Source organism: Pelodiscus sinensis, chromosome 3 (assembly GCF_052426305.1).
Source record: "Pelodiscus sinensis isolate ZL-2025 chromosome 3, ASM5242630v1, whole genome shotgun sequence".
Lineage (NCBI taxonomy): Eukaryota > Metazoa > Chordata > Testudines > Trionychidae > Pelodiscus > Pelodiscus sinensis.
In genome coordinates, this window is record NC_143054.1 from 125,497,044 (window position 1) to 125,522,421 (window position 25,378).

At 40.8% G+C, this 25,378-nt stretch overlaps 1 protein-coding gene across 2 annotated transcripts in view; it reads left to right on the forward strand.

Annotated features, from left to right (window-relative positions):
* The window catches only part of NUP133 (nucleoporin 133), a 55,374-nt gene that overhangs the window by 6,936 nt on the left and 23,060 nt on the right, over positions 1–25,378 (forward strand). For both annotated transcript variants that reach the window (XM_075924725.2, XM_075924724.2), the window contains exons 4-15: positions 774–881; positions 3,638–3,769; positions 4,218–4,388; positions 5,014–5,169; positions 5,251–5,321; positions 6,416–6,563; positions 8,425–8,569; positions 10,093–10,250; positions 11,196–11,287; positions 16,517–16,680; positions 23,655–23,749; positions 23,865–24,089. In XM_075924725.2, coding sequence (XP_075780840.2) covers positions 774–881; positions 3,638–3,769; positions 4,218–4,388; positions 5,014–5,169; positions 5,251–5,321; positions 6,416–6,563; positions 8,425–8,569; positions 10,093–10,250; positions 11,196–11,287; positions 16,517–16,680; positions 23,655–23,749; positions 23,865–24,089 — 1,665 coding nt within the window. The remainder of the gene's footprint in view (positions 1–773; positions 882–3,637; positions 3,770–4,217; positions 4,389–5,013; positions 5,170–5,250; positions 5,322–6,415; positions 6,564–8,424; positions 8,570–10,092; positions 10,251–11,195; positions 11,288–16,516; positions 16,681–23,654; positions 23,750–23,864; positions 24,090–25,378) is intronic.

Consider the following 25,378-nt stretch of genomic DNA (forward strand, 5'->3'; position numbering starts at 1 on the left):
TAGAGGGTTTGGAAGGTGACCTGGGGGAGGAAGTTGAGGTGCAGGAGAGGCAAGGGTGCCAGAGGCAGGCTCTGGCTGGGAGGTGCTTACTTAAGCATCTCCCGGCCAACAGCCCTGCAGCACCCCCAAGGCAGGCTTGACTCCCTGCCTGCTGCAACCCTTGATCACTTTAAACTGCTGGCTGCTCCCTTCATGTAGCTCTCAGCCCCGGTTTGCGCTGTCCCATCCCCCAGGCCAATTTCTCAGCTCCTGTTGGCTGGTTGTTTCTGACCAATAGGAACTGAGGATTGGGAGGGAGGAGATCACATGAAGCTTCCCCCTCCCTCCAGAGTAGAGTCTCACGTGGAGCAGTTCTGCATTTAAAAAAGTGGCTGCTGCATGCCCCAGGGTCCCGACAGGGTTTCCGCAGGCTGGATCCTGCCCATGAGAGATATCTTGCCCACCCCAATTTAAGACATTTGAATAAAGGTATAAGTTCAGTGAAACAGTTGCCTGCTTATTGGCCAACACAAGTTGCTGTCTGACAGAAGACTGGAGTTCCTGTATTTGCCAATAAGATGAAAGTGAAGCAGGTCTGGGTATTTATTTAACATAAATGTGACTGTCCTCTGATAATCATCTTTAAACCGGTTGTAGTTTCATGTAATTTGAGTAATTGTTTGCTTTTACTTTAAAACCTACTGTCAGGTCAAAGATTAGTAGAATTTACAAAATGGATATGCAAACTACTTTGAGGCATGCTTATAATAGTGTGTCTCTATTCCTCGTTGTAGTTATCTGTATGCAAGGAACTACAGTTACCATCCAGTGATTTCCAGTGGAGTTCTAGCTTGGCAGCTATATCCTGCTTCCTTACCTCTGGTGAAGTACCTTCTTTACAGGTAAGCAACTGAACAATTAAAAAAAAAAGACATCTGTGAATATCATTTTTTTTTGTCATGCATTCATTTGGAATCTTCATTCCCTGTATTATAATTAGGTTTGGCAGGTTTCAGTTTTAATCAATAATTGTCAGTAAACATCTATTTATACTGACACTGATATTGATGGGAAAAAATCACTTGGTAACAGTCAGCATGCCTGTTAGAGATCTGCGGCCATGTAGAGCAAGGAATGTGGGAGTTATTCCCTGGCATGAATCATTCAGCAGTGTGGTGCAGTGTTCACTCTAATTTTTCCCACCCTTGAGAGAAATGAATTTGTTAGGTACACCAGTATGGACATGATATAAGACATATCACCTTCATATTGGTGCACATCATAAAATGTATGTGGTGGGAGTGGAACATGAGGGCTCTGATTGTGGGAGGGGCTCAGGCCTGGAGCAGAGAGTTGGAGTGCAAGGGGTTCAGGCTCTAGTTCGGGCTGGGGATGAGGAGCTCAGGCTAGGACATATGGTTGGGGTGCAAAGGCTCTGGGTGGCACTGGGGCAGAGTGTGGGGTGCAGGAGTGTGAGGAGGGACTTTGAGACTGGGCCATTTTGGCAGGGGGTGGGTAAGAAGTACTGGGCCTTTGGGCTGGGGGAGAGGTACCTGGTTTGGGCCCTCCACCCTCACCCCCTCCGCCACTAGGCTGAAGACTAGGTTGAGGATGGGGTAGCTCTCCTTGCCTTGCGCAGATGCCGTAAGTGTCTGTACTTCATCAGCTAGACAGCTGTGTGGCTGCTTAGCTTAAGAGAACTTCAGTGGAGAGGTCTCCCCTATGGATTGGGGCTCCTTGTCATCCATGCAGCTCTTGCTGGCAGTCTCTACTCTGCCCTTCCATTGGCCGCACAGGAAACACCCAGCAACCCTGCTGTCAGCACGGCTCTAACCTTAACCTTAGCCCTACTCCCCACAACTATAAAAATAACAATAATTAAAAATCAAATCAAATGAATGGGGGGGAGGGAAGGGGATGTTAAATCTACCCAGCCTAGTTTTAAACTCACTGTAAAAATGGCAGATTCACACTTAATATACTTAAAATGGGTTTAAACGATTTACTGTCTTTTTGGTAATTAAATGTAGTAACTAGAAACTTTTTGTTCTGCATTCTTAAAAGATTAATTAAAACTTTTAAAAAATCAGATTAGGGAAAATTCTGTTGTTCAGCAGTGGGCTTCCCAAAGTTTAGTTAAATTTGAGCACAGCGTTTACTGAAAAAATTATGCAACATCTATGTGTTAATTCTGGGTATGTGCACTGCTTGTAAATCAAAACTGATAACTCTTTCTCAGGAAGAAAGACAAGGGATATAGGCGGGGACTGTCACCAGGCTGGGAACTAGGCCTGGGAGTGGGGTCAGTCTCAGATGGGCTAGGATGGTCGTGGAGGCTTAGAGCGGGGAAGGGGGTGAAGGGTCTGGGAGTCCCTTCCTCCCAAGAGGAATAAGGCCATCTTCTCTCGGCTCCTGTGCTAACATAGATCCTATGCTATGTTGCGTCCCTGAGAACCAATAAAACTTCTATTCTACTGGCTGGCTGAGTCACATCTGGCTGCGGATGGAGGTGCAGGGTCGGGAATTCCCGACACGCTCTCACAGGATGTAAGTGACTGCTAGACTAATCGATAAGCAAGTGCTTATCAGATAGTTGAGTAGCGAATCATCTAGTTTCCCCCCCCCCACTTGCCTCTCTCAGAGAGAGGCAACTCCTGTCCCAGGGCGACCCCCTGCTGGGCAGTGCTTACAGATGCAGGCCAGTAGGGGTCACCCACAGCCCAAGCATAGTGACCAGTGAATGCCCAACCAGAATGGACAGCACCCCCCCCCCCCCCACTACATCACATCATGTGGTGGCCAGGTTCATGCTGATTGCTGAGCCTCTGCATTTTAAATGTAGCAAAAGCCCAGTAGCTATTACTACATTTAAAATGCAGAGCTGCTGCACAGGTGGCTCCAGAGCCAGCATGAGCCAGGACTGCTCAGTCCTGGCCCGAGTCGGCTCCTGGAGATACCCCCGCTGTGGCTCTGCAGAGCGGCGCCTATTGACTAATTGTATAGTAGATACAAATTGTATTGACTATATGATTAGCCAGATAATCACATTTTAACATCCTTATTATAGTCACTGATACCAGGGAATTCAGTTATAGTTAATAATTCAACAATACTTGGTAATGTAGTTTGATGTCAGTTTTGTGCCTTTTCTACCCTCTTTTGCTCTGGGTCACTCAAAAGCTCTGGGTCACTCAGAGCTGGTGGGGACTCTACCTACATAATAACCACTGAAGGTGCTAACAGCTCCCTGGGTGATATCCTTCCTGTTTTAGGAATCTATCCATTGACTTAGATTTTTATCTGCTTAGGTTTAAGTACCCATTCTCCAGATACTTAATGATGCTCTGTCTCCCACCCCGCTCCCTTTTTATTTCTCTCCCACCCTTCCCTTCCCCTCTCCTATTTATTTCGAGTTTTCATATCCCCAACTCATAACTCCAGTCATCTGAAGAAGTGGGCTGTGCCCACGGAAGCTCATAATGCCATCTATGTGTTTCGTTAGTCTGTGCAGTGCTACCAGACCATTTGTTGTTTTTTTCTGTAACAGACTAACTCGGCTGCCCCCGAAGCTCAAAAGAGATTATTATTCAAGTAAAAAGTTGCATCATTATTATAGTCCACCTACATCCTATATTTACTATTTTTTTGCAATTCTCAGTCTCTCTCAGCAATGGTTGCCACCAGCGAAGGGTTTGTACGTTATTGGCCCAGCCTTGTGCATGAAGGTTCCTATACGGAGACTTTTACAGACTTTGGAGGCTCTCTGTGCAGTTTTCTAACAGCTGTAAAGGTAAATTTTGTTTACATCAAAACTATTAATTTGATTGTTAACTTAGAAACAGGAAAGAATATTTGGAGCCATTATTTAAGTCTTGGAAGAACTATACATACTTCTTAAAAAGCATTGCATCTGATACATTTCAGATTTCAGTTTTTATATAATGTCTTATAACGTCCAGATAAAGAGTATGTCCTATGAAAAGCTGACATTTTAAACCAAATAAAGCCTCCCGGCTTTTATAGCCAGCTGAGCTTTAAATTAATTTGCTGAAAAAAAATATGTTTCATGACATATCTCTGCTAGCCCTCGGGTTCTTTGTGCAGTAATAAGGCTGGCTGTATTCCCAATTCTGTTTTTCCTCTTGACCTGGTACAAATAATACTTATTTGACACTAATTGTTGCTGAAAACTGGTGGTTTGGATTTTGTGTGTAATGTAGACATTTTTACTTTGTCAGGGAGGAACTTTTATTTTATCATCTTCGAGAGGCCAACTAGTTCGATTGATTCCAGACAGTTCTGGCAAGATCCATCAGCATGTACTGCCACAGGGACAGGGCATGTTTTCTGGTATTGGTCGAAGGGTCTCCTCTCTCTTGGGGATTTTGTCTCCCAGCAACGATGCCATGGTAAGTTCAAGAAATAGATTATTAGATTTTTTTTTAAATTTTAATACTGTTTTCCAACTTTTTTGTCTCAGTCCTTCATTGCTCCTTAAGGACATACTGCATCAGGATAAAGAACATCTGAAGCCCACTCCATATCAACTATATCCTGGTGTACACTTGAGACATGCAGAAAAATGACACAGGGCAAATTGATAATGGAAAAACTAGTAGCATCTCATATGTTTCCCCATAGATAAAGGCATTTCAGTTCTTTGTGGCTCACCACAAGTTTTCTGTGTGAATTACATAAAAACAAGATATATTTTTGATGTTTTGTTTTGTTTTTATCCAATAAAGTAAGAGTTCTGTCTAGAGTCAATTTGATGTTTAAATCTTGTATCATAGTTAAAACAGAAATTGTGAGCTCTTTAGGGGCAGGGACCATCTTTATCCTGTGGTTATACAGCCCCTTGCACAGTGGGATTTTGATCTACGAACAGGGCACCGAGTCACTACAGTAATACAGATAATAGTCAAATTGAGCATCCATACGTCTGAACATATTAACAATAGAGCAGCACAATATATCGGAATAGTAAGAACATAATTGAGCTGACAGAGGGTTTTTTTCTTTTTGTTAATGCAGCTTTCTAACGTTCTTTGGGACAAAGAGAGATCAAGCTTTTATGCATTGACAAGTTCAAATCTAAACAAATGGGAGATAGACGATTCTACTGAACGTCATGTTCTTAGCTGGGATATCAACAGAGTCCTTAAAGAACACATCACAGATGCAATTTGGGTAAGAGACAGTACATGTGAAAAAATAAAAACAAATAATAGGTGCTTTATTTGTGTTACTATAACTTAGTGTCTTTTACAGGGTTCAGAAAGTAACTATGAAGATATTAAAGGAGGAGTCAACGTTCAGTATATGGATCTGCAACAAAATCGGTAGGCATGAGCATTCATCATCAGTAGGCATGAGCATTCTAATAAGAGATGAACCATGTACTTATTTGATAAGTGCTTTCTATTTTTCTACATTGGTTTATATATAAATGATGGGATTTTAATTACTCTGACAAAAGCTGTTGGTGACAAAACAGGTATATCAGTGCAAATAACTGATTGTACTAGATGTGATGGTGTTAGTAACTTAATGCATCCACAGTAATCCTATTAAGTTTCTGTCATTGCATGAGAATGTTCTTTGCAATGTTGTCGTCTCCCCTCCCCCCTCACTCCCCACTCTCTCCCAGAGGCCAGGTAAGACAAAACGCCAGTAAACCAAAATAACTGGTTTATGGCTTCTTTTGATATTACTTAACAGCATGGATGAGAATTTAGGTTTCCACATATTTTCAGATTTCTAGAAACCATTGTTACTGCATCAAGAGCATTAAAACAGCAGAATGTTGCATATAATTTCTCTATTTTAAGTCTGAGATTAAAGCCATGAGTGATGTGGAAAGGGCCGATAAAGAAAAGTTATTTATTAGTTCCCTAAATAGAAGAACTAGAGGACACCAAATGAAATTAATGGGTAGCAGGTTTAAAACTAATAAAAGAAAGTTCTTCTTCACACAGCGTGTAGTCAACCTGTGGAACTCCTTGACAGAGAAGGCTGTGAAGGCTAGGAGTATAATAGAGTTTAAAGAGAAGCTAGATAATTTCATGGAGGTTAGGTCCATAAAAGGCTATTAGCCAGGGGATAAAATGGTGTCCTTGGCCTCTGTTTGTCAGAGGATGGAGAGAGATGGCAGGAGACAAATCGCTTGATCATTGTCTTCGGTCCACCCTCTCTGGGGCACCTGGTGCTGGCCACTGTCGGCAGACAGGATACTGGGCTAGAAGGACCTTTGGTCTGACCCAGTATGGCTGTTCTTATGTTCTTATGTAAGCTCTTGTTTAATAAGACACTTTTTTCTAATGCTATTTAGAAAATAGTATTTGTGAGTGGTTCAGGTTTCTGAACCATGGTACATGTTCTGATAAGAAGAGTATACCATGTTCTTGTAAATGTGTACTGCTTTTTCAATGATTAGTGATGGACTCGTGATTTTGGCTGCAGCATGGCATCTTGGTGACAGTCCATGTCTCACCTATTACACACTCATAACAGTAGAAGATAAAGGTTACCACATGTCTGATGATGTTGTTGTGGAGGTTACCCAATATAATCCACCTTTTCAGGTATGAAGTCATTGGACCTTTTCTCTTAAGTGAATTTGGTATTGGTCACAGGCATCATCTTTTTGTGTTTTATTTTAATCACCAATACTATATATAAAGCTTTAGATGAGAACAGTTTAAATTTCATGTAAAATATATACATAAAAATCCACCTCAACTCCTTTTTCACAAGTGTTATTGCTGAGATTTCTTACAGTTGAGGTTTTAAACTTTTGCCCTCTACATACCTCCTATCTATCTCTCTGTTTTAAGCAGCTTTATTATAAAATCAGTTTTGAATGAATTATGAAGTAATTAATCCTCAGTGTCTTGAATTTGAGGAAGAAGGCTGAAAGAATTTTTCTGAAAATGGACAGCAAATACAGAAGAGTTAAGAGTAACACTTAAAACAGCAACAAATAGTCCTGTGGTATCTTAGAGCCAATTTGTTAGTCTCTAAAGTGCCACAGGACTGCTTGTTTTTAAAGTTATAGACTAATATGGCTATTCCTCTGAGACTTAAAACAGCAGTTATCAACTGGGAGTCTTTGGCCTTCTGAGGGTCTATGAATCATGTCAGGAAGGCTGCCTTCTACCGTGACAGAAGCCCCAAACCCCAGCGTGGCTTGTGGGGCTAAAGCCCCAACTCTATATGAAGAGTTAGGTGGGTGTGGGGGCATTGCCCCCCAAACTTCAATGCTTTACCCAGTGCAGCAAATTCATAGGGGCTGGTTTACCCTTCCCCCCTTCTTTTCTTATATGATCCATCAGTCTGCTTTACTAGCCTCTCTTAATAGCAATAATCTTGAATATCTTTGATAATTAGTGTAATCTGTACCTAGTTTTCAATAATCAAAGAGATGTACTTCAGATTTCTAAAACAGAAATCTTATAAAGTGTGCTTAAAGTTAGGAATATTAAAAAGCACTTAATTAAGAAACTTACAAAACTTATACTGCGGAGCCCACAGTGTAGCCAGCGCCTCAGGTGCAGGGCTAGCAGCCAGTGTGAATCGGTCTTCACTCCTGAGGAGCTGGCTGCGCTGCAGGGTCTGCAATATAAGCTTTATACTGCAGTGCCTGTAGCAGGGGGCAGAGACCGCTCCATAGGAGTCTGTGTGTGTTGGAAACCAGCTTTTAATCCGGCTCCTCCCTGCCAGGCCCACTCCTGGGGATCTGATACATGCTGTAAATTTGCTTTTAAGGTGACTCTTGGCCTCTCTTCCATTGAACGAGCTGCTTCCCTGTGCTGCAGTCTCTGATACAGAGCCAACAGCATGGGGTGGCAGCTGGGTCCCTGGGAGCGGGGCCAGAAGCTCGTGTCTAATCATTTTGGTCCCCGGTGAACTCATGACTATTGGTTAACCATTTAAACGGTTAAACGTTTACATCCCTACTTAAAGTATATTTGAACACACAACTGACATTTCACAAAACATATTTCATGAAGTTTCAGTGTTTCTTTAAGCTTTTATGTTCATGAATATTAGCTTTGACCTAATTTTTTTTGGCTGAACTTAAACAACAAATTGGCTGGTATTTTTTCTATGGTGTTGATTTTCAAATTGGTTCTTACACTAGGAGAAGTGTCCAAAGACTGTTGAATTAATGATTTGTTTACTTCTTCTCTAGCCTTGTGAAAATATATCTCCCTCTCTTCTGGAGTTAGCAGGTGGATAAAATAGATCATAAATATTCAGAGCAAATTAGAAATAGAAATTTGGATCCTCTTAAAATAAATTTGTGATAGATTTGTCATGTTAAAATTAAGAAAAGGAAAATGTTCATGTTTGTACAACTTTTTGAACATTTTACGGTGCTGTAATAAGCATTTAATATTGTTTATTATTTGTATATTCTCTCATTCTTCTGGACGCTTATAGTCTGAAGAGTTGATGTGCTGTTTCGTGGTCCCAGATTTCTTTAACCATTCTGCCTACCTATACACTGAAGATGAGGTCTTTGCTTGTTCAACTGGAACTGGAAGAATTTCTTTACCACAAGAGAAAATTATATTTGGTGCACAAGGTAATATTAATAGGAAACTTAATTTGTAAGTAAGTTAAAAGAAACATTTTCAGTATGATTATTTTAATTATTTCCAAATTGCATTTAGGTTGAGACATGTGTTTTGGCATTCTGTTCCTTCATGCAAGGCTCTCCAGTTACTGCAAAACTAAACATTGAGACAATGAGGCTACATCTACACTACAAGGTTTTTGCGCAAAACCTGGGGAGCGTCCACACCTCAAATGAGCTCTTGTGCAATTAAATTGGCAATTAAACCGCAGAGCAGAAGTCTTTTTCCGCCATAGGTAAAACCTCCTTTTCTGAGCATAACTGCTTTTAGTGTTACAGCTGTTGTGCAAGAAGGCAAGTGTGGATGCTCCGAGGGGTTTCTTGCGCAAGAAACCCTTATGGGAAAAAGCACAGGTGTTCTGATGGCCATTCTGTGGACGCTCTCTTGCGCAAAAGCACATCATTTTTGCCATGTGCTTTGAGGTGTGGACGTGCTCTTGTGCAAGAAGTTTTTGCGCAAAAACTCTAGCGTAAAAGGCTTCTTGCTCAAGAAGCCTGTAGTGTATACGTAGCCCAAAGGTTTGGCAGTCAAAGTCCTGCACTCTAATGCCAGGCTTTTCCACTAGTTCTTTTTCTGTCCTGAAGCCGGACACTTCGTTATCTTGTCTCAGCTTCCCTGTCTGTGAAATTTATAAGGACAAATTGTTTGAGCAAACAATTTTGAATATATGTATGAAGTGCTGAGAGTAATATATTTTTATTCATATACTGCTTGCAAAAAATCTGGGATTTTACCTAAGAATGGGATTGAAACTTACTTAACAGGAGACAGACAGAAAATTAAAATAAGATAATATTATGTATCTACATAGGAGCACTATTTTTAAATAGCATGGAATCTTGTTTATCTTGATAAACTCATAAACTTTAAGGTCAGAACAAACCAGCATATTGCAGGTCACAGAACCTCACCTATCAACTCCTGAAATAGACCCCCCAAAACCTCTGGCTGAGTTCTTGAAGTTCTCAGATCGTGTTTGAAAGACTTCAAGTTACAGGGAATTCACTATTCACTTGTTAAAACCTGCAAGTGACCTGTGCTGCAAACCAAATAAGTCTCTCTCTCCACTTGGAAATTTCATTCCACTTCTCATCAAATATTTGAGTAGAGCACTGGAGTGAGATCTGCTATTGCTATTTTACAGTACTATTCTTTAAGTAGAATAGTGTAGCATATAACAAAAAGTAAAGCTAAACTTTAATATGTGAGAATATTTTATGATGTTTGTACTTGGGATTTTTTTCCTAAAGTTAGGTTTGTTTGCTTAATTATTACCTCATAGCATTTGGTAGTCTGCATTGGATCTTGACATTTATTTGAATGATCAAAATTGTTGTGAAGTATTGCTGTTTGTTAGTTCATGCAAAAACTTCTACCTGAAGATCAAGTAAATTCTACCTGAAGATCAAGATATAAAGGCAGCATTGTATGAGAGTTTTATTTAGTAAATATTTTTTTCCTCTCCCCTTAGGAGATAGCATTTTAGGAGCAGGTTCTTACACTGGAGTTCCCATATTTTTCACGAGAAAAAGTGGGCTTGTGGCTATCTTTTCTAGAGAAAATGTGTCTGTACTTCCTGAAGACCTTGAGGATTCCCTGTCATCTTCTGTAACTGGACCAAACAATGAGGTAATATTTAGTATGAAAATTCAAAACCTAATTTTGTAAAAAGGAGATATGCCTAGGGTTTACTCACCTGCACATTTTCATTCAGAGAATATTTTATTTTTGATGCAGATCTAACTGAAAACAAATTTTCAAAACCCAAAACATTTTCATAATATTTTGAAATTCCCAATAAAACGGACATTTATTAACAATCTCTACTCATTTGAATGTGCTATTTTAATTCTACTTTTTTTAGTAAAATAAAACTTTAGAATAGAAAAAAGTATTTAACATGTCTGAATTTAACTTTCATACAGTATGCGTCTACTAAAATCCCTGTGTTACCTTGTCAAGAATATTTTTCTAAAGTAGAATCTTCCACTCAAAATTTATTTGGAGAGGGATGAAAACAGGACTTTTAATATGGGACTGACTAGTTCTTTCCTTGACTAACAACTAAACATGAATTGGTCATTTCTCCTTTTTCTTACGTTTTTGGATCAATTGCTGTAGTACTTCGTAAAGAGGACTCTTCTGACTGTTACTTTGGCTAGATCAACCTGTATGACTTCTAAACTGTGATCTTGTTACCTTTGCCCAGAGCCCCTTTGCTTTTTTTTTTATAATCAACAAGAACAGCCCATTGGAATGAAGTCTTCAATAGGTTTACATTTTATTGAAGTTTCCTCTGTGTTAAAATATTACCTCATATCTTATGTGCTAATTTAAAAAAATGAAAATTGGAATAAATATAGTTTTAGAGTAACAAAGTTTTCCTATAACATGCAAAGTCTTTTAAAGTCAAAGCAGTACATATCTCCTTACTTGCCTTTTAACTTCAAGTGTTGGTATGTCTGTTATATACTTCTAAATTATTGTTATTTCTGGAAATATTAGTGTCCTTCCATAATGAGATTTATATTTGCTTATCTATTCTTTGGTCTACATTTTTACTTTACATTTCAGAATTCTGCATTTGGTGCTACCACTAGAATGGAAATAATAGCACAAGAAGATAAAACTAAATTACTAAAAGCTGCTTTTCTACAATACTGCAGGTAGGAGTCACTGTGTCAGTGTACGAAAGAGGGCAAGTTTGTTTTTAATTAAGGGATTATTCAATAAAAATAAAATTCATGCTGATTAATATAATACATTATTTTTCTATAAAAGTTTATGCAGACCTTGGACGCTTTCGTGTAAATTGTTGTTGACAATTTTTTAGTTTTACAAGCTGTTTGATTTTTCTTGTGATGCTTTTTATATTAGTGTAATTTATACTGATTTTTTTTAAACACACATTCCTCTCCATTCCCACCCCCAAGAAAAACCCAAACCAACCAAAAATCCCATAACAAATTGCTAAGTATTGAGTACTGTTTGGTGTTCAAAATCATTTTTCAGTTTTTAGTATTTTGTGTTAAATATTCACAAGAGATTTTGTAAAAAGAACAATTAAAAAAAATTGCATGAAATAATTGGCTTTCTTTGACCATTTAGACAGTGATTCATGTTAGAAGCAGACTTGTGTAGTCATTTTTATAGCTATAACATGCCTTACCAGTTTATTAATGGAAGCTTCAGGGGGTAGCCAAGTTAGTCTGTACAGGATAAACTTAAAAAAACAACAGATGGTCTGGTAGCACTTTATAGACTAACAAAACATGTAGATGGTATCATGAGCTTTCGTGGGCACAGCCCACTTCTTCAGATGACCAGAGTTTTGAGTTTAGGATGTGCAGACCCAAAGTAAATAGGGAAGGGGGGGGAGGAGGAGAGGGAACAAAAGGAAGGGAGCGGGAAACAAGGAGCAGAGGATATGAAAATATCAAAGGGAAAAACAAGTAGGCAGAACTAAGTGCTACATTGTCCTGCATTTTGCTTCAGCTACCCCAGACTAACACGGCTACATTTCTATCACTGGTAACCTATAAGCACCCAAAGATTGGGTAGTTAAAAGAAGCAGATAAGGATCATAGGTTAGCAGTTAGATAGGAAGGGTAATAATGCAAGAATCAACATAGACAAAGAGCTGTGGCACCTTCATTGAATGTTAGGTTGGTAATGTCCCAGCCATCCATTATCTCGATGGAGGAAGTCATCAGTGTGAGAATTGAATTTGTGGATGAATTGTAATTCCAACGCTTCTCTGTGTATTTGGCTTGTAGAATTGGTTTGTGACAAGTCAGCCACCTGGAGATCTTTTTAAAGAGTGATTAAGTAGATTCAAGTGTTCTCCAACAGATCTCTCTAATTGATGCAACGCTATTTCAAGCTTTAAATGTGTTTGTTCTATCAGGAATTGGCATTGGTGAAGAAAGGAAGAATGGAAAAATCCTGATTCTTATACAGTAAAACTCCAGTGGTCTGGCATCCAATGGTCTGGCACTCCTGATGGATGGCACCATCTGGAACCCAGAAGTGCTGGACAATAGGAGCTGCTCTGTCCCCGGCTTACCTGATTCAGCCACTGCTGAAACTGACCAGCGGCTGACTCCAGGAACCCAGGGGCAGAGCAGCTGGGGTGCTGCTGGGTTGGTCCCGCAGTGCCGAGGAGCGCATCCTCCCCCACTCCACCTCAGACCCCTGATAGCCTCCCCTTTCCAATAGTCCAGCATATTTGATAATCTGGCACCCCCTGGGTCGTAAAGGTGCCAGATTATCAGAAGTTTACTGTATTTACATTTAAGCGGGCAATTATCAGTATTACTTTAGAACAAAGGTGTCCAACCTTTTTAAGTACAAGACCACATTTTGAATTTAAATGAAACCCAGGATCTACCCCACCCTTTCCCTGAGGCCCTGTCCCATTCATTTCATCCCCCCTTCCTCCATTGCTTGCTCTCCCCCACTGTCACCCATTTTCACTGGGCTGGAAGAGGGGATTGGGATTGGGATATGGGAAACAGTGGAGGGTCTGTGTTGGAGCCAAGGGGTTTGGTGTGTGGGAGAGGACTCCAGGGTAGGGCAGAGGAGTGTAGACTCTGGGAGTAGGGGGTGTAGACTCTGGGAGTAGGGGGTGTAGACTCTGGGAGGGAGTTTGGGTGCAGCAGGGGATTGGGGCAAGGAGGTTATAGTGCAGGAAGGTATTTGGGTGAAGACTCTGTTAAGGGGTTCAAGGCTGGGGATGGAGGTGTGGGCTGTTCACTCCATCTAGGCAGTATTTAACTCAGGTGGCTCCTGGTCGTCACCGCCATGGAGATGAAGCAGGCTCCCTGCTTGGCTTACCCCTGTGCTGCTCCCAGAAACGGGCAGCACAGCACGTTCTTGGGTGGGGGACACATGGCTCTGTGCATGGTTCCTTCCTGCCGGCATCACCTCTGCAGCTCCCATTGGCCGCAGTTCCCTGTTCCTGACCAGTGAGATTTTCAGGGGTGTAGTACCTGCAGGGAGGTGCAGTACACAGAGCCCTCCCCCTCCACCCCCCCACCACCACCTGGGGCTGCAGGGACAAGCTGGCTGCTTCCTGGAGTGGTGTAGGGCTCCCTTAGCCTTGTGGCACTGCCTGACGTTTAGTGTCTGGAGACTGCGATTGACTGTTGTAGGCTCCAGAGTTGACCAGTTGATCATAATCGATCAGTTGGTGATGGCTGCTTAGAACATATGGTTTATGTAGTCCCAAGAATGTGCATAAATGTTTCTTGAAACATAGTCATTGCCCGGATAAATGTGTGATCTAAACTGACATAAACAGGAATAGGAGATAAACACAGGAAAGGGTAGAGTGACCCAAGGGTGAAAACAAAAAGTTTGTTTGCTTAGTGATTTTTACAAATGTCTTCAAGGCTACAGACATACATTTTTCATATTAGAACAGGGAGAATATAGTAATCTATGATTAGGTCTCCTAAAATAATTGAGGTTGGAAAAAGGACTTTGAAGAGAGCATGGAAGAGTAAGAAAGAGGGTTGCAGGAACAAGGTTCTGCATGAAAGAGATGAGACGCTTATGTGGGATAGGGATGTTAAATATTGGTTAATTGAATAGTCGGGTAACCTCATGAATTCTTATCAGTTAGTTGACTATTCTATAATCCCTGGGGACGGGGCTGGCAGGAAGTGTACTCCGGCCTCACTCCTGCGGAGCCCCCTGCCACGCCGCGCTGCTGCCTCTGTATCACGTGAAAAGGACCAGGCAAGTTGAAAGATGAAGGGATAAGCCCCCCAACAGCAGCACACATCTATATCAGAGGCAGCAGCACAGAGGGCCAGGTGGGAGCTGGCCCATGATGGGAGCCAGTTTAAAACCCAGCTCCCCTCGCCAACCGGCTGTCTGTCACCCTGTGCTGCTGCCTGTGATAAAGAGGCAGCAGCCCCTGTCTAAGAAGGATCTGAGTTCCTGGACCCAGCACAAGCCAGAACTGTGCCAGGCTGCCTGCCCGCTTTGCTCCTAATATACTTTACATGCAGAGCCACAGCAGGGATAGGTCCTGGACCCAGCCTGAGCCAGGACTATGCTGGGCAACTGGTCAGCCCAATAAAAAATGTACTGGCAAGGGAGGTGGGAGAGAAATGCCTGTCGTCTATAGCATTAACCTATAAGCTTTTGCTTATCGATTAATCGACCACACTATTACATCCCTACTGTGGGAGAAGTAAATGAAGAGGACTGTCAGTGGAACAGAAAGATGAGAAATTGAACTGTGGAGATCCTTAAATGCAAGGAGGAGGACCTGAATTTGTCTGGGAAGAGAGAAAATCATTGAGAACAATTCTTGGTATACAAAGTTGCAATCCTAAAAGTGAATGGCGGGATTGATTTGTGGCAACAGATTGAGCAAGGGCATTAGTAAAGAACGAGAGACTGAGGCTGATCAGCATGGAGGCTGAAACTGAAGGATAATGGTGTGGAGCTAGGAGGCGAGTCAGGAGTTAGAGAAGGAGGAGAAGGGTGGGAGAGCAAGCTGGAAAAATAACATAACAATGGCAAAAAGGGACTGGGTGGAAGTCAGAGAGGAAGGGGAAAGTGAGGAATTGTTAGAATTGACAGGAGAGCAACAAACACAGCTGCCACCTGAGTAAGTGGGAAGAGAAATAACTATCAGGGCATGATACCAAGATCAGAGAGCGAGCCAGTGGTAGAGTAGAGGGGAAAGATCACAGGATGACCATGAGCTGCCAGTGTGATGCAGTGATGTGAAAGACTAATGCAGTTTTAGTATGCATCATGCGGGGTACAGGCAGTCCCTGGGTTACGTACAAGATAGGGACTGTAGGTTTGTTCTTAAGTTGAATTTGTATGTAAGTCGGAACTGGTACATATTGTAGGGGAAACTCTAGCCAAACATTTCTCCAGAGCTCAGTTTTATTCTCCCACACCTCACTTCGTTCAGTCTTTTATTCTCAAGCTGAGGTGTCTGCTGAGAAAAGCCGGTCCACGTCTCCCTGGTCTGCTGGGAGGGGGGGGCCACTAGCTTTGCGTCTCCCTGGTCTGCTGGGGGGTGGGGTGGGGCGCTAGCTTCGCGTCTCCCTGGTCTGCTGGGGGGAAGCAGATAGTGTGGGGTTGCCTCACCCCGTTTGTAAGTAGGGATCCGATGTAAGTCGGATCCATGTAACCCGGGGACTACCTGTATTTCCAATATGAATGGGAAAGTGTTGTTGCCATTATATGCAGCATTTGTGAGACTGCATCTTGAGTGCAACGTGTAATTCTGGTATCCTGTATTTAAGAACAATGAAATTGAATTGAAATCAATGCGGAGAGGGGCTTCTAGGATGATTAGAGGAATAGAAAATGTGCTTTATGTGCGGAGACTCAAGGAGCTTGACTTGTTTAGCCTAACCAAAAGAAGGCTGAGGAGAGATGTGATTGATCTCTATAAATACACCAGAGGGATAAATGCCAAAGAGGGAGACAAGTTATTCAAATTGAATGTTGCTGTTGACACAAGAACAAATGGATATGAATGGGCAATCAACAAATCTTTGTCTGAAATTAGACAAAAGTTTCTAACCGTCAGAGAAGTGAAGTTCTGGAATAGCCTTCTAAGGGGAGCAGTGAGGGTAAAATACCTAACAGACTTCAGGATTGAACTTCGTAAAGGAGGAAATGATATGATGAGATTGTCTATGATGTCATGTGGATCACCTGCAACTACTAGTTGCCCCAATACCAAACTAAAAGGAACATTCAGCTTTTTTAATTAAAAAATTAACTGGTCCTCTCTAGTATTAGTAATTATAACCTGCTAATTTCATAAAAAGGATAGTAGAAAATTCTGCAGGTTGTTAAAAATTCTCACATTCTGCTTACACTTTGTTTTATGCAGCCTTTCTCTTTTATTTCAGAAAAGATGTAATCAGTGCTCAGAGTATGGTGGTTGAGCTCTTTCCACCAAATGCAGACCTGGATTCTGATACTGAACTGGATAGAGCTGTAATTCAGATCAGTGTAGACTTAGTAGACGACTACCCTGCTTCTGACCCAAGATGGGCTGAATCTGTACCAGAGGGTAAGTCTTTATATTATTTGGGGTTTATGTGGGAAATTGTGCACAGTTTTCTGTTACCTTATGATTTACTTTTTAAGCCCTATGCCATGAAGTGGACAGCTATATTTATATTGGACAGCTATATTTAAAACAGTATTACGTGGCCATATCTGGGGAGTGAACGTCTCCATCAGGAGAGGAAGCAATTTCTTTTTGCTTTTAAACCCATACTAGGAGGCTCTGCCTCCTGCTCGATATGCTTGCCCAACCTTTCCCCTCCCCCCACCAGGGGTAGGTGTCTAGCCAGGGGAAGGGTGCAGGAGTGGTGTCACAAGAAGGCACTGCTGCTGCCTGTTTGAGACACTTGACCTTCCCACCAAATTTGCATTTGAAAATGAATCACCACACAAAACTGGTCCCAAGGGTGATAAGCTCATGTGGACACCGCCTCTTGAAGGAGCTCTGCAGTTAGGATTGAGCTATCCAAAGTGACAGTTGCAATTTGCCACTGCAGAATGTGCAGCTGCCCTTTGATGCACAGTGTTTGGAGCACAGTCATTCACAGTTCTTTTTCCAGAACCTGGCGCCCTCTGTCAGAATCAATGACTGCAGGGGTCCCATATTGACACACAACTTTTTGAAACAGATTTGGCCAATTGGGCAGCTATATGGGATTTCATAGGGAAAGCCTGTAAGTAACCTTCCATTAAAGGAATTAATAACCATGAACAAGTTGATCTGTCCCTGGGGATCCCCTTGTGCATTTCAAGAATGGGGATTTGCCACTTTAGTTCAGTTGCTGTTTATGTTTAAAAATGTTATCTTACTAGCTTAAACAATTAGCACAGTAAACTGTTGTCAGTTACAAACACCTTTTTTACATTGGCCTTTGCCCATAATGTTCAGTTCATGGGATTTTAGACAGATGTTTAAATCAAAGATAAGGTTACCGGCTCCAGGTGTGGGTGCCCTCATGTCAATTTGGGAGTACGATGCTGGCAAGTTCTAGTCTGGTTAGATGCAAATACAGTCTGTAACTTCAAAGGTGACATTAGAGATACTTAAAAAATACGAAATAGCTTGGTAGCACTTTAAAGACCAACAACACATGTAGATGGTATCATGAGCTTTCGTGGGCACAGTCCACTTAGAGATACTGTTGGTTGAAGTTACTCGATTAGTAGATGGCTGATAATGGAGGAGAGTGGTTCTTACCCCATAAAGTATTTGAGTTGTGGGAAGACAAGTCAAGTTGACAGATATTAGATGTGGAGCAGCAATTGTTTACACATGTATTTTTGTTTAAATAATAATATGTTGACCTAAAAGTTATTAGAAGGGATAAGACCCAATGGGTGTGCCCCACAGCCATGGCAATGATGGCCCCCTGTCTCTAGGCATAAGCCTTGAGATTCAGGTACATGACCTGGTTACAGCAGAGAGGACATGTGTAGTTTCTCATTATTGCCCCTGCATGTGCTTCAGGAAGGGCGCCCTCCCCCCGCCCCCTTCTGTGATTTATTATTTGTTCATGTTTCATACCACTTTGGTTAACTGCCTAGTCTAAAATATTTCCTGCTAACTTAAACCATTACCATACTAAGCTGTCATTCACAGGAATTTAAGTTTTCTGTGCCTTCACCCTTTTTACTTCACTTTCTTTTCGCACCTACCCGCTTCAACTTCTGCTTTACTTACATAGTTCCAGAATTAACTTTAGCAGCTTGCCAAGCCCAGCAAGTTTGCCACAACAACCATGCCATTGCCGGATCCTTGCTCCTCAGGTGGACCACTATGGATATGGACATTTAATTTGGCAGGAGGGAGATAGGGATAGAATGAGGTCTGATTAGAGAGCCATAGATTTTTTTATTTGCTTACTACAGTAAAACAATATACAATAATGCTAGCATTGAGACAAATGGCACAAAATAACAAAACATAACACAAGACACAACACATAAGACATGAAACAATTATTGTTGCAACAATAGATTCATATTATTCTCGATTGCTCTTCAGCTGGTACCAGCTTTTTCTGATGTTCTGAAAGACAAAAAGAAAAAATTTTCTACTCCCGTGGGGGTGGCACATTATATTTTAAAATGCTTCTTTCTGTTACAAGTATTCTTGCTGATTTTTTTTTATCAGCCTGCTGTTACCCAATAATTACCTATGCTTTTGTTTTGTAAACCAGCCAAGCCTCAGTAATGTCCACTTTCTGTGGGTTTTGGGTACATTATTCCACTGCTCAGTTATTAAGTTAATGAGGTGGCATACCTCAGTTTCCCTCTTATACAGCAGACCAGAATTTATTTGTCTGTTGTAAAGCTCCACATTTATTCACAGGTAGTAACTGAGACGCTTCACTCTTATAGTGATTTTCCTTTACTTAGCACTAAGTGTTTGCCAGTTACCATTTCAGCAAGCCCAAAAGGTTTTTTTCCTCTGTAAGAGAATCATATATAATGTTGCAGGGTTACTTACTAACACTAAATTTATTTGCGTGGTTGCAGGGTTACTTACTAACACTAAATTTATTAATATCTTGTTATATACCATGCCTTTTATTTGGACAATTTCCTTCTGAGGACAGTGTGTGTGTTGCCCCTCTTGAAATCTTTGAATAGTAGACTCCTCCTATAACAGCTAGGCAGCCTGCATTCACACACAACTTTGGATCTGAAAGCAGGCCAAAAAGTATTAGCAACCCGAAGACTCAGCCTTGAAAAGGGACACACTGAAATTCTAGAGCTTTGGTTCTTTTCACTCTTAAGTTCTGCTTTTAAAGCACACAGCAAAAACACAACCCCATTGTGGCTTTTCTCTAGAGTGCATGAGGTGTCTTACAGATTTTATGTACCCTTATCAAAGCAACAGTCTAATTACTTAGAATTATTTTAAGACTCACTGTTCTTGATATTGCCTTCCTTATCAAAGTAACAGTCTGATTTGTTACTCAAAATCCAGAACACATCCTCATTTTGGGGATTTTGGCTGTTTCAAATATCAGCCCCAACTTGGCCAGTAACAAGATTTTGAACCTTATAAAGCACTGAGATACCTTAAGGGTTAAATGCCAGAAGACAAGCAGCACTAGTTATCAGTGTACGGCAAAAACTATCTGTCAGTTTGCAACTTTAAATGAAAGGGCATTATTTCAAAACAAAACAAAACCAATTCATTTGAACCCTACAAAACAGATCTACAAATGTACTGTGCATAGATTTCATTCCCTTTTATGCATTTAACCAGTTAATTTTCAGTAGAATCCTTTATTTCCCTTTTAGCAAATTTAACGAAAGTGTCCACAGCCAAATATTTAAATCAGAATACTTTTTTGCCTGGATTATTTACACATTTTTCAGAAAGAAGCTGAAAAGAAACAAAGGAGGTTTTTTTTATAACACTTTTTTACAACAATTGCTTAATTCCTTCCACACGCCACAGAGTTAACTTTTCACATATTTTTCCCCCTTAATTACTTGCTCATCCTTGAACTGAAAACTTCATTAGTTTAAATATTACCATTTCCAGTAATTTTTCAAGAATATACATTTCCAGTGCCCCTTTAGGGCTTTAAAGCTTTCACACACTCGTGCTTATTTGGCTTCTTATTTGTCTGTTTCTGATTGTGCTTTCTTTGCTGAATGTCCCCTTTCCACGGACACAAGTTTTGTCCCTTACTAATTTAGCAAGAAGGGTGGGCTTTTTAATTAGCCGTCACACCTTCTGGTTCCTTTCATTGGGTGAAGTTAAATGTTTATTTCTGCAGTTAGCTAATAATTTTTAAACTTTTTAGGACAGGTTTTTCATAACAGCCAAACTACAGCAATATTTTTCTTAATTGAGATTAAGGGTTTGTAAACCAATAAATATTTCACCAACTTGCTTATAAGGTCTGCATGGTATAAACATTAGTTAAGACTTTGTCAGACCATGGGCTGTGCTTAAACTTTTGCAGTATTTGTCCTGAAGATATAGTATACCTTTTCTCCTTTTCATGAGGATTTTTTTTCCTGAATTTTTGCACCAATGTGCCCAATTTGTTTTTACTAGCAATTTTTAAGTCTTATTTGTCATGTACCCTTAAGGGAAGAATGGAAACACTAACCTTCATTCTTTTGGCTTGCCCCTCATATGATTGTGGTTGCAATGCAGTGGACCTCATTTAATCTTTTAAATTTGCCAGGGCCACCTTTTCTATTTCTGTCCCCTCTTTTCAGGCACTGTAAAAGTGCTTGCAGTCTGTTGTTTACAACAGGGGACGGTGCTTCATTCCTTTCCAGGTTTTCAACACTTTTTCCAATTTCTTATTTTCCTGCTTTACTTGTTCAAGCAAATTATATGCCTGGATAGCCTGTAACTCTGCCAGCAGAACAGCTTTCCAGTGCTTGACAGTCTCTGTTGCTTTCTCTATTTTTTTGTATTTTTTTCATTTATTTGGGAAGTTAGTATAGTGGTATGCTGTTTAAGGCATCTCACATTAATTGCAAAATTCTAGCTCTTTTACTTCCTATTCTTTCCCAAATTTCCTCTGGATCTCCTTCCCAGTCATGTTATCTCACTCCCCAGAAGCAACTGCAGCCACTTGCCTAGTGGCGAATTCTAACTTTTGCTGTAGGTTCTCAATAACTAAATCACAACGGCTATGATCCAGAGGGGCTCTACCTTGCTTCAGGGTTAAACTTTTTATCATACCCTGTAAAACTTGATTCTCCTTTTTTGTTTTGTTTTGTTTTGTTTTCCCTCACTTTCTCCTGTTGCCCTGAAGCTACACTTAGATTACTTTTTCCTATCTCAAACTCTTACTTATATGCTCCCAAATCAACCTGCTGCAGCGTACGCAAGTGAAACTGCCATTGCCAAACCATCGTTCTGCATTTGTTCCTATTTCTTAAAGGTATCCTCCAGATATGTGGCCACTGCCACAGAATCCACATCCTTCCTTTGGTCCCCCTCCTTCCTTTATTACAGCCCCCTTCTTGGTTCTTAAGATCTCGACACCGCTCAGTGTACCCACGACCTTCCCAGTGTATATGGTTGACTCGGGGTATTTCTCTAGGCAGACAGCGCCCCGTAGTCAAATATCACTAACAACACACTCCTTTCTTATTACTTGACCAGCAAATTTCTTCCCATACACCAGTGCTTATTACTGTGGATTCTTTTGTCTGTGCCTGCAATCTCCACCAACTGTCACAAGAGGGCGCTGCTCCTCCTCGGGTAATTCAGCCAAGCAAGCAGAGCTGCTTACTGTGTATTATAACTGGCTCACAGAACAAGAGACCTGCAGTAGACAATTTGTACCTTTAACAAGTTTTATTGCATGCAATTCAGAAGCAAATTTTAAAAGCACTATATGTATACTTAGTACTTAAATAATTAAAACAACAGTGAAAGACATTAAAAGGCATTACAAGCATAAAAAGGCATTACAAACAATAATTGAATGGAATACTTAACGATCTAAATCTAATTCTTAACCCAATTTAGCAGCCTAATTCTTAATCCATTTAACTAACACACACACACACACTCTCTTTCTCTCTCTCTCATAGGCTCACACACACACACCCTCTGGGGCTGGCCAGACCCCAGGTAATGTTGGTTAATTTGGTTGAGGCGGTAGTCCAACGTGGACGTCACTCCGATATGCTGAAATGATGGACTTCTACTCCTGGGGCAAAATGGTGTGGTATATAGCCCCTTGTCAGGGGCCTGTCCAATGGGATGCCATCCACTGGTAGCACACAGTCAAGGTGTGGTGATGTCCATTAGTGACACCCCCTTTTTCTTACTTGTGTGTCCACGACTGATCCAGAAACACCCGGTTTTTGCACCACCCAATTTTGCTTGTCTCACCACGAGTGAGAAACAATGGTCTATCCTTGGTTAGATTCTTCCCTTTTTACTTTTCCCTTACCTGGAAATGCTGGAAACACTGCCTCAGCACGCATCCACAGTTCTTTTATTTCACACAGTCCTTCTTCTTAAAGTTGTAAACAGTCCGTAATCCTCCGTTGCTCTTGCCTGGACCTCAGCATGGCCTCTCTTTGGCTCACTTACTGTTGATTCACTCATGCTAACCATTCACAGTACGCATGATTCGTGACAGTGGGCTTGAAAGTAGGGTGTCTGGCCAGTGCGAAGAGGGCAGGAGCAGGCTAGGGGTAGGTTTCTGGCCAGGGGGTAGAGTGCAAGAGCAGGGGAGGATGCAAGAGCAGGCTGGGGATAAGTGTCTGGCCAGATAGGAGGGGGCAGGAGCAGGCTAGGGGTGTGGGGACTTGGCAGCGTGGTGAATGAAAGGGCTGGGGTGTAGGGTCTCAGATTGGGGGTATGAGTGAACGGCCTGAGGGCACAGGGTCTTAGCCAGGCATGTATGAGGGGGCTAGGGGTGCAGGTTTTGGCTGAGGGTGTGTGTGTGAGACAGGGCTTTGGAGGAGTGGGGAGCGCTCGCGGCTCCCACCCTCCCCAGAGCACTGGGGAAGGGGGACAAGGGGAGGGCGCTCAGCTTCCAACCCGCAACACCGGGGAGGAGGGAGGAGGCAGGGCAGCTGAGGGCAGAGGACATGATGATGTCACTCTGTCGTCCCTCAGGACATTTGTTTTTATATATAAAGATGTGCATGGAACATACAATCTGTGCAGTGGTGGAGGTGCAGATCTTTAATAAAACCTTTAATCAAATACAGAAGACAGACAACATTTTGTTGTCTATAATTTTATTTATATTACAAAAATGTAGGTTGTCTTTTCAGTTTCAAGAACAAAATGAGGTGATCTGATGTTTTTTAAAAAGTCCAGTCTTTGTGCACCAGTTTTTGTTAGTATCAAGAAACTTCTTTTCAAAGATTTGCTCGTCTTCATTTTTTTGTAATAGTTGAAGATAGAAAAGCTACAAAATGTAAGAGATCTTAAATTCCAGCTACAATACAATAGACATTTGAAAAAATTTTAACTAAAAATCTTGTCTTTGAACACATTCTTTTCAGAAGCAGCTGGTTTCAGCAATACTTCCCTTATTCTTCTTCATCAATTGGAGGATAAGACAAAAGCCCATTCCTTCTTCATTGACTTCCTTCATCAGGTAAGCTCCTAATATTATGCTGCCATGAATGCTAATATTTTTATATTAATAATTTTTTGAAGATTGCTTTTTTTTTTTTTTTTTTTTTTTTTTTTTTTTTTTTTTTAAATAAAAGGTTGGGTTATTTGAACGTCTGGGCAGTTTTCCAGTAAGAGGGATGCCAATGGCAACTCGATTGTTGCTCTGTGAACATGCAGAAAAGTTATCAGCCGCCATTGTTCTCAAGAATCACCACTCCAGACTGCCAGACTTGGTGAATGCCGCTATATTGATTGCTTTAAACAGAAGGGAATGTGATATTCCACAAAATCTTACCCCTGCAGATGTTTTCTTTAGAGAGGTAAGATGAGGAAATCTCCTTAATTAATTGGAATCCTTTTATGATGAATTCTTGTGTTGTACAAACAGAAATACATGAATGTGTAAAATAAGACTTTGTTCTTGTAAAACAAATTTAACTTTCCAGAATTCTCCTCGTAAGACTTTATTGGTGTTTTCTCTCATTTTGAAACATAAGTGTTTGCATGCATCTTTAACTTAAAATATGAATCCTGATTGGCATTGTGTAGCTGGAGTAAAATCAATCTGCTCGCCAGTCAGTTTAGCTATAGGAAGGATGAAAAGATTCATATTTTCCCTTCTCATCAGAGAATTGTATCCTAGGATTGCCATGTTACAGGAGAAACTAAAGGACAATAATGCCTTCTAGGTAGGTCTCTTAGCAAAACACATCCTCATCTCTTCATTCCCTTCCTGTAATGAGTCGAAACCACTCAGCGCCTTTCCCTGTAATATATTGCTCTGTCTGATGCTGCATGTCTAATCAAATTAATTACCTTTTAAGTGCAAACATTCCAGTTGTGTCCACTTTACATTGATTTTCTCTCATCTTATGCATTAAAATGTTCAGATTTATTTTAGATGAATTATGCACAAAGTATTAATAATTAATGACTGACTAATTTCTCTTTAGGGGAGATCACAACTGGTGTCAGCAGTGGAGAAAATCAGTAATGGGAATTTTGATCTCTGATTGAAACAGTTGTTTGTGTAGTCCCTTTTCCTTCCAGTGATCAGTGCCATGTGCTTCAGAGGAAGGCATAATGGACAATCATGGAAAATTCTGCATATGAGGGAGTTTTTTCCTAACACAATTGGTTTGTGAACAGAAATGAGGGGGATTTATAACCCTTATGAGAAAAAGCAAACCAAACCTCAACCAAAGCAACTTGATATTTTCAACAGCCACATACAGTATATTTCCGATAATCTGGAACCTTTGGGACGTAGGTGGTGCTGGATTATCGGATATGCCAGACTATCAGGAGGTACTTTAAGCTGGGGATATTATGTACAGTAGTGTGCTGCCCTGACTAATCACTTAAACTATTAATCACTTAAACTATTAATAGAGTAACTTAAAACACTTAATACAGCACTTTATTCACTTAAACACAAAAATTATACACTTCAACACTAATACAGTCTGTAAATTATTCACTTAAACAGTAACTAGGCTCTTGCCATTTTGATGCTGGACTATCGGGAGTGCCGTACAATTGGATGCTGGACTATTGAAGTTTTACTGTACATGTTTAATACTTTGTTGTATTCCAGTAGGCTTTTTAA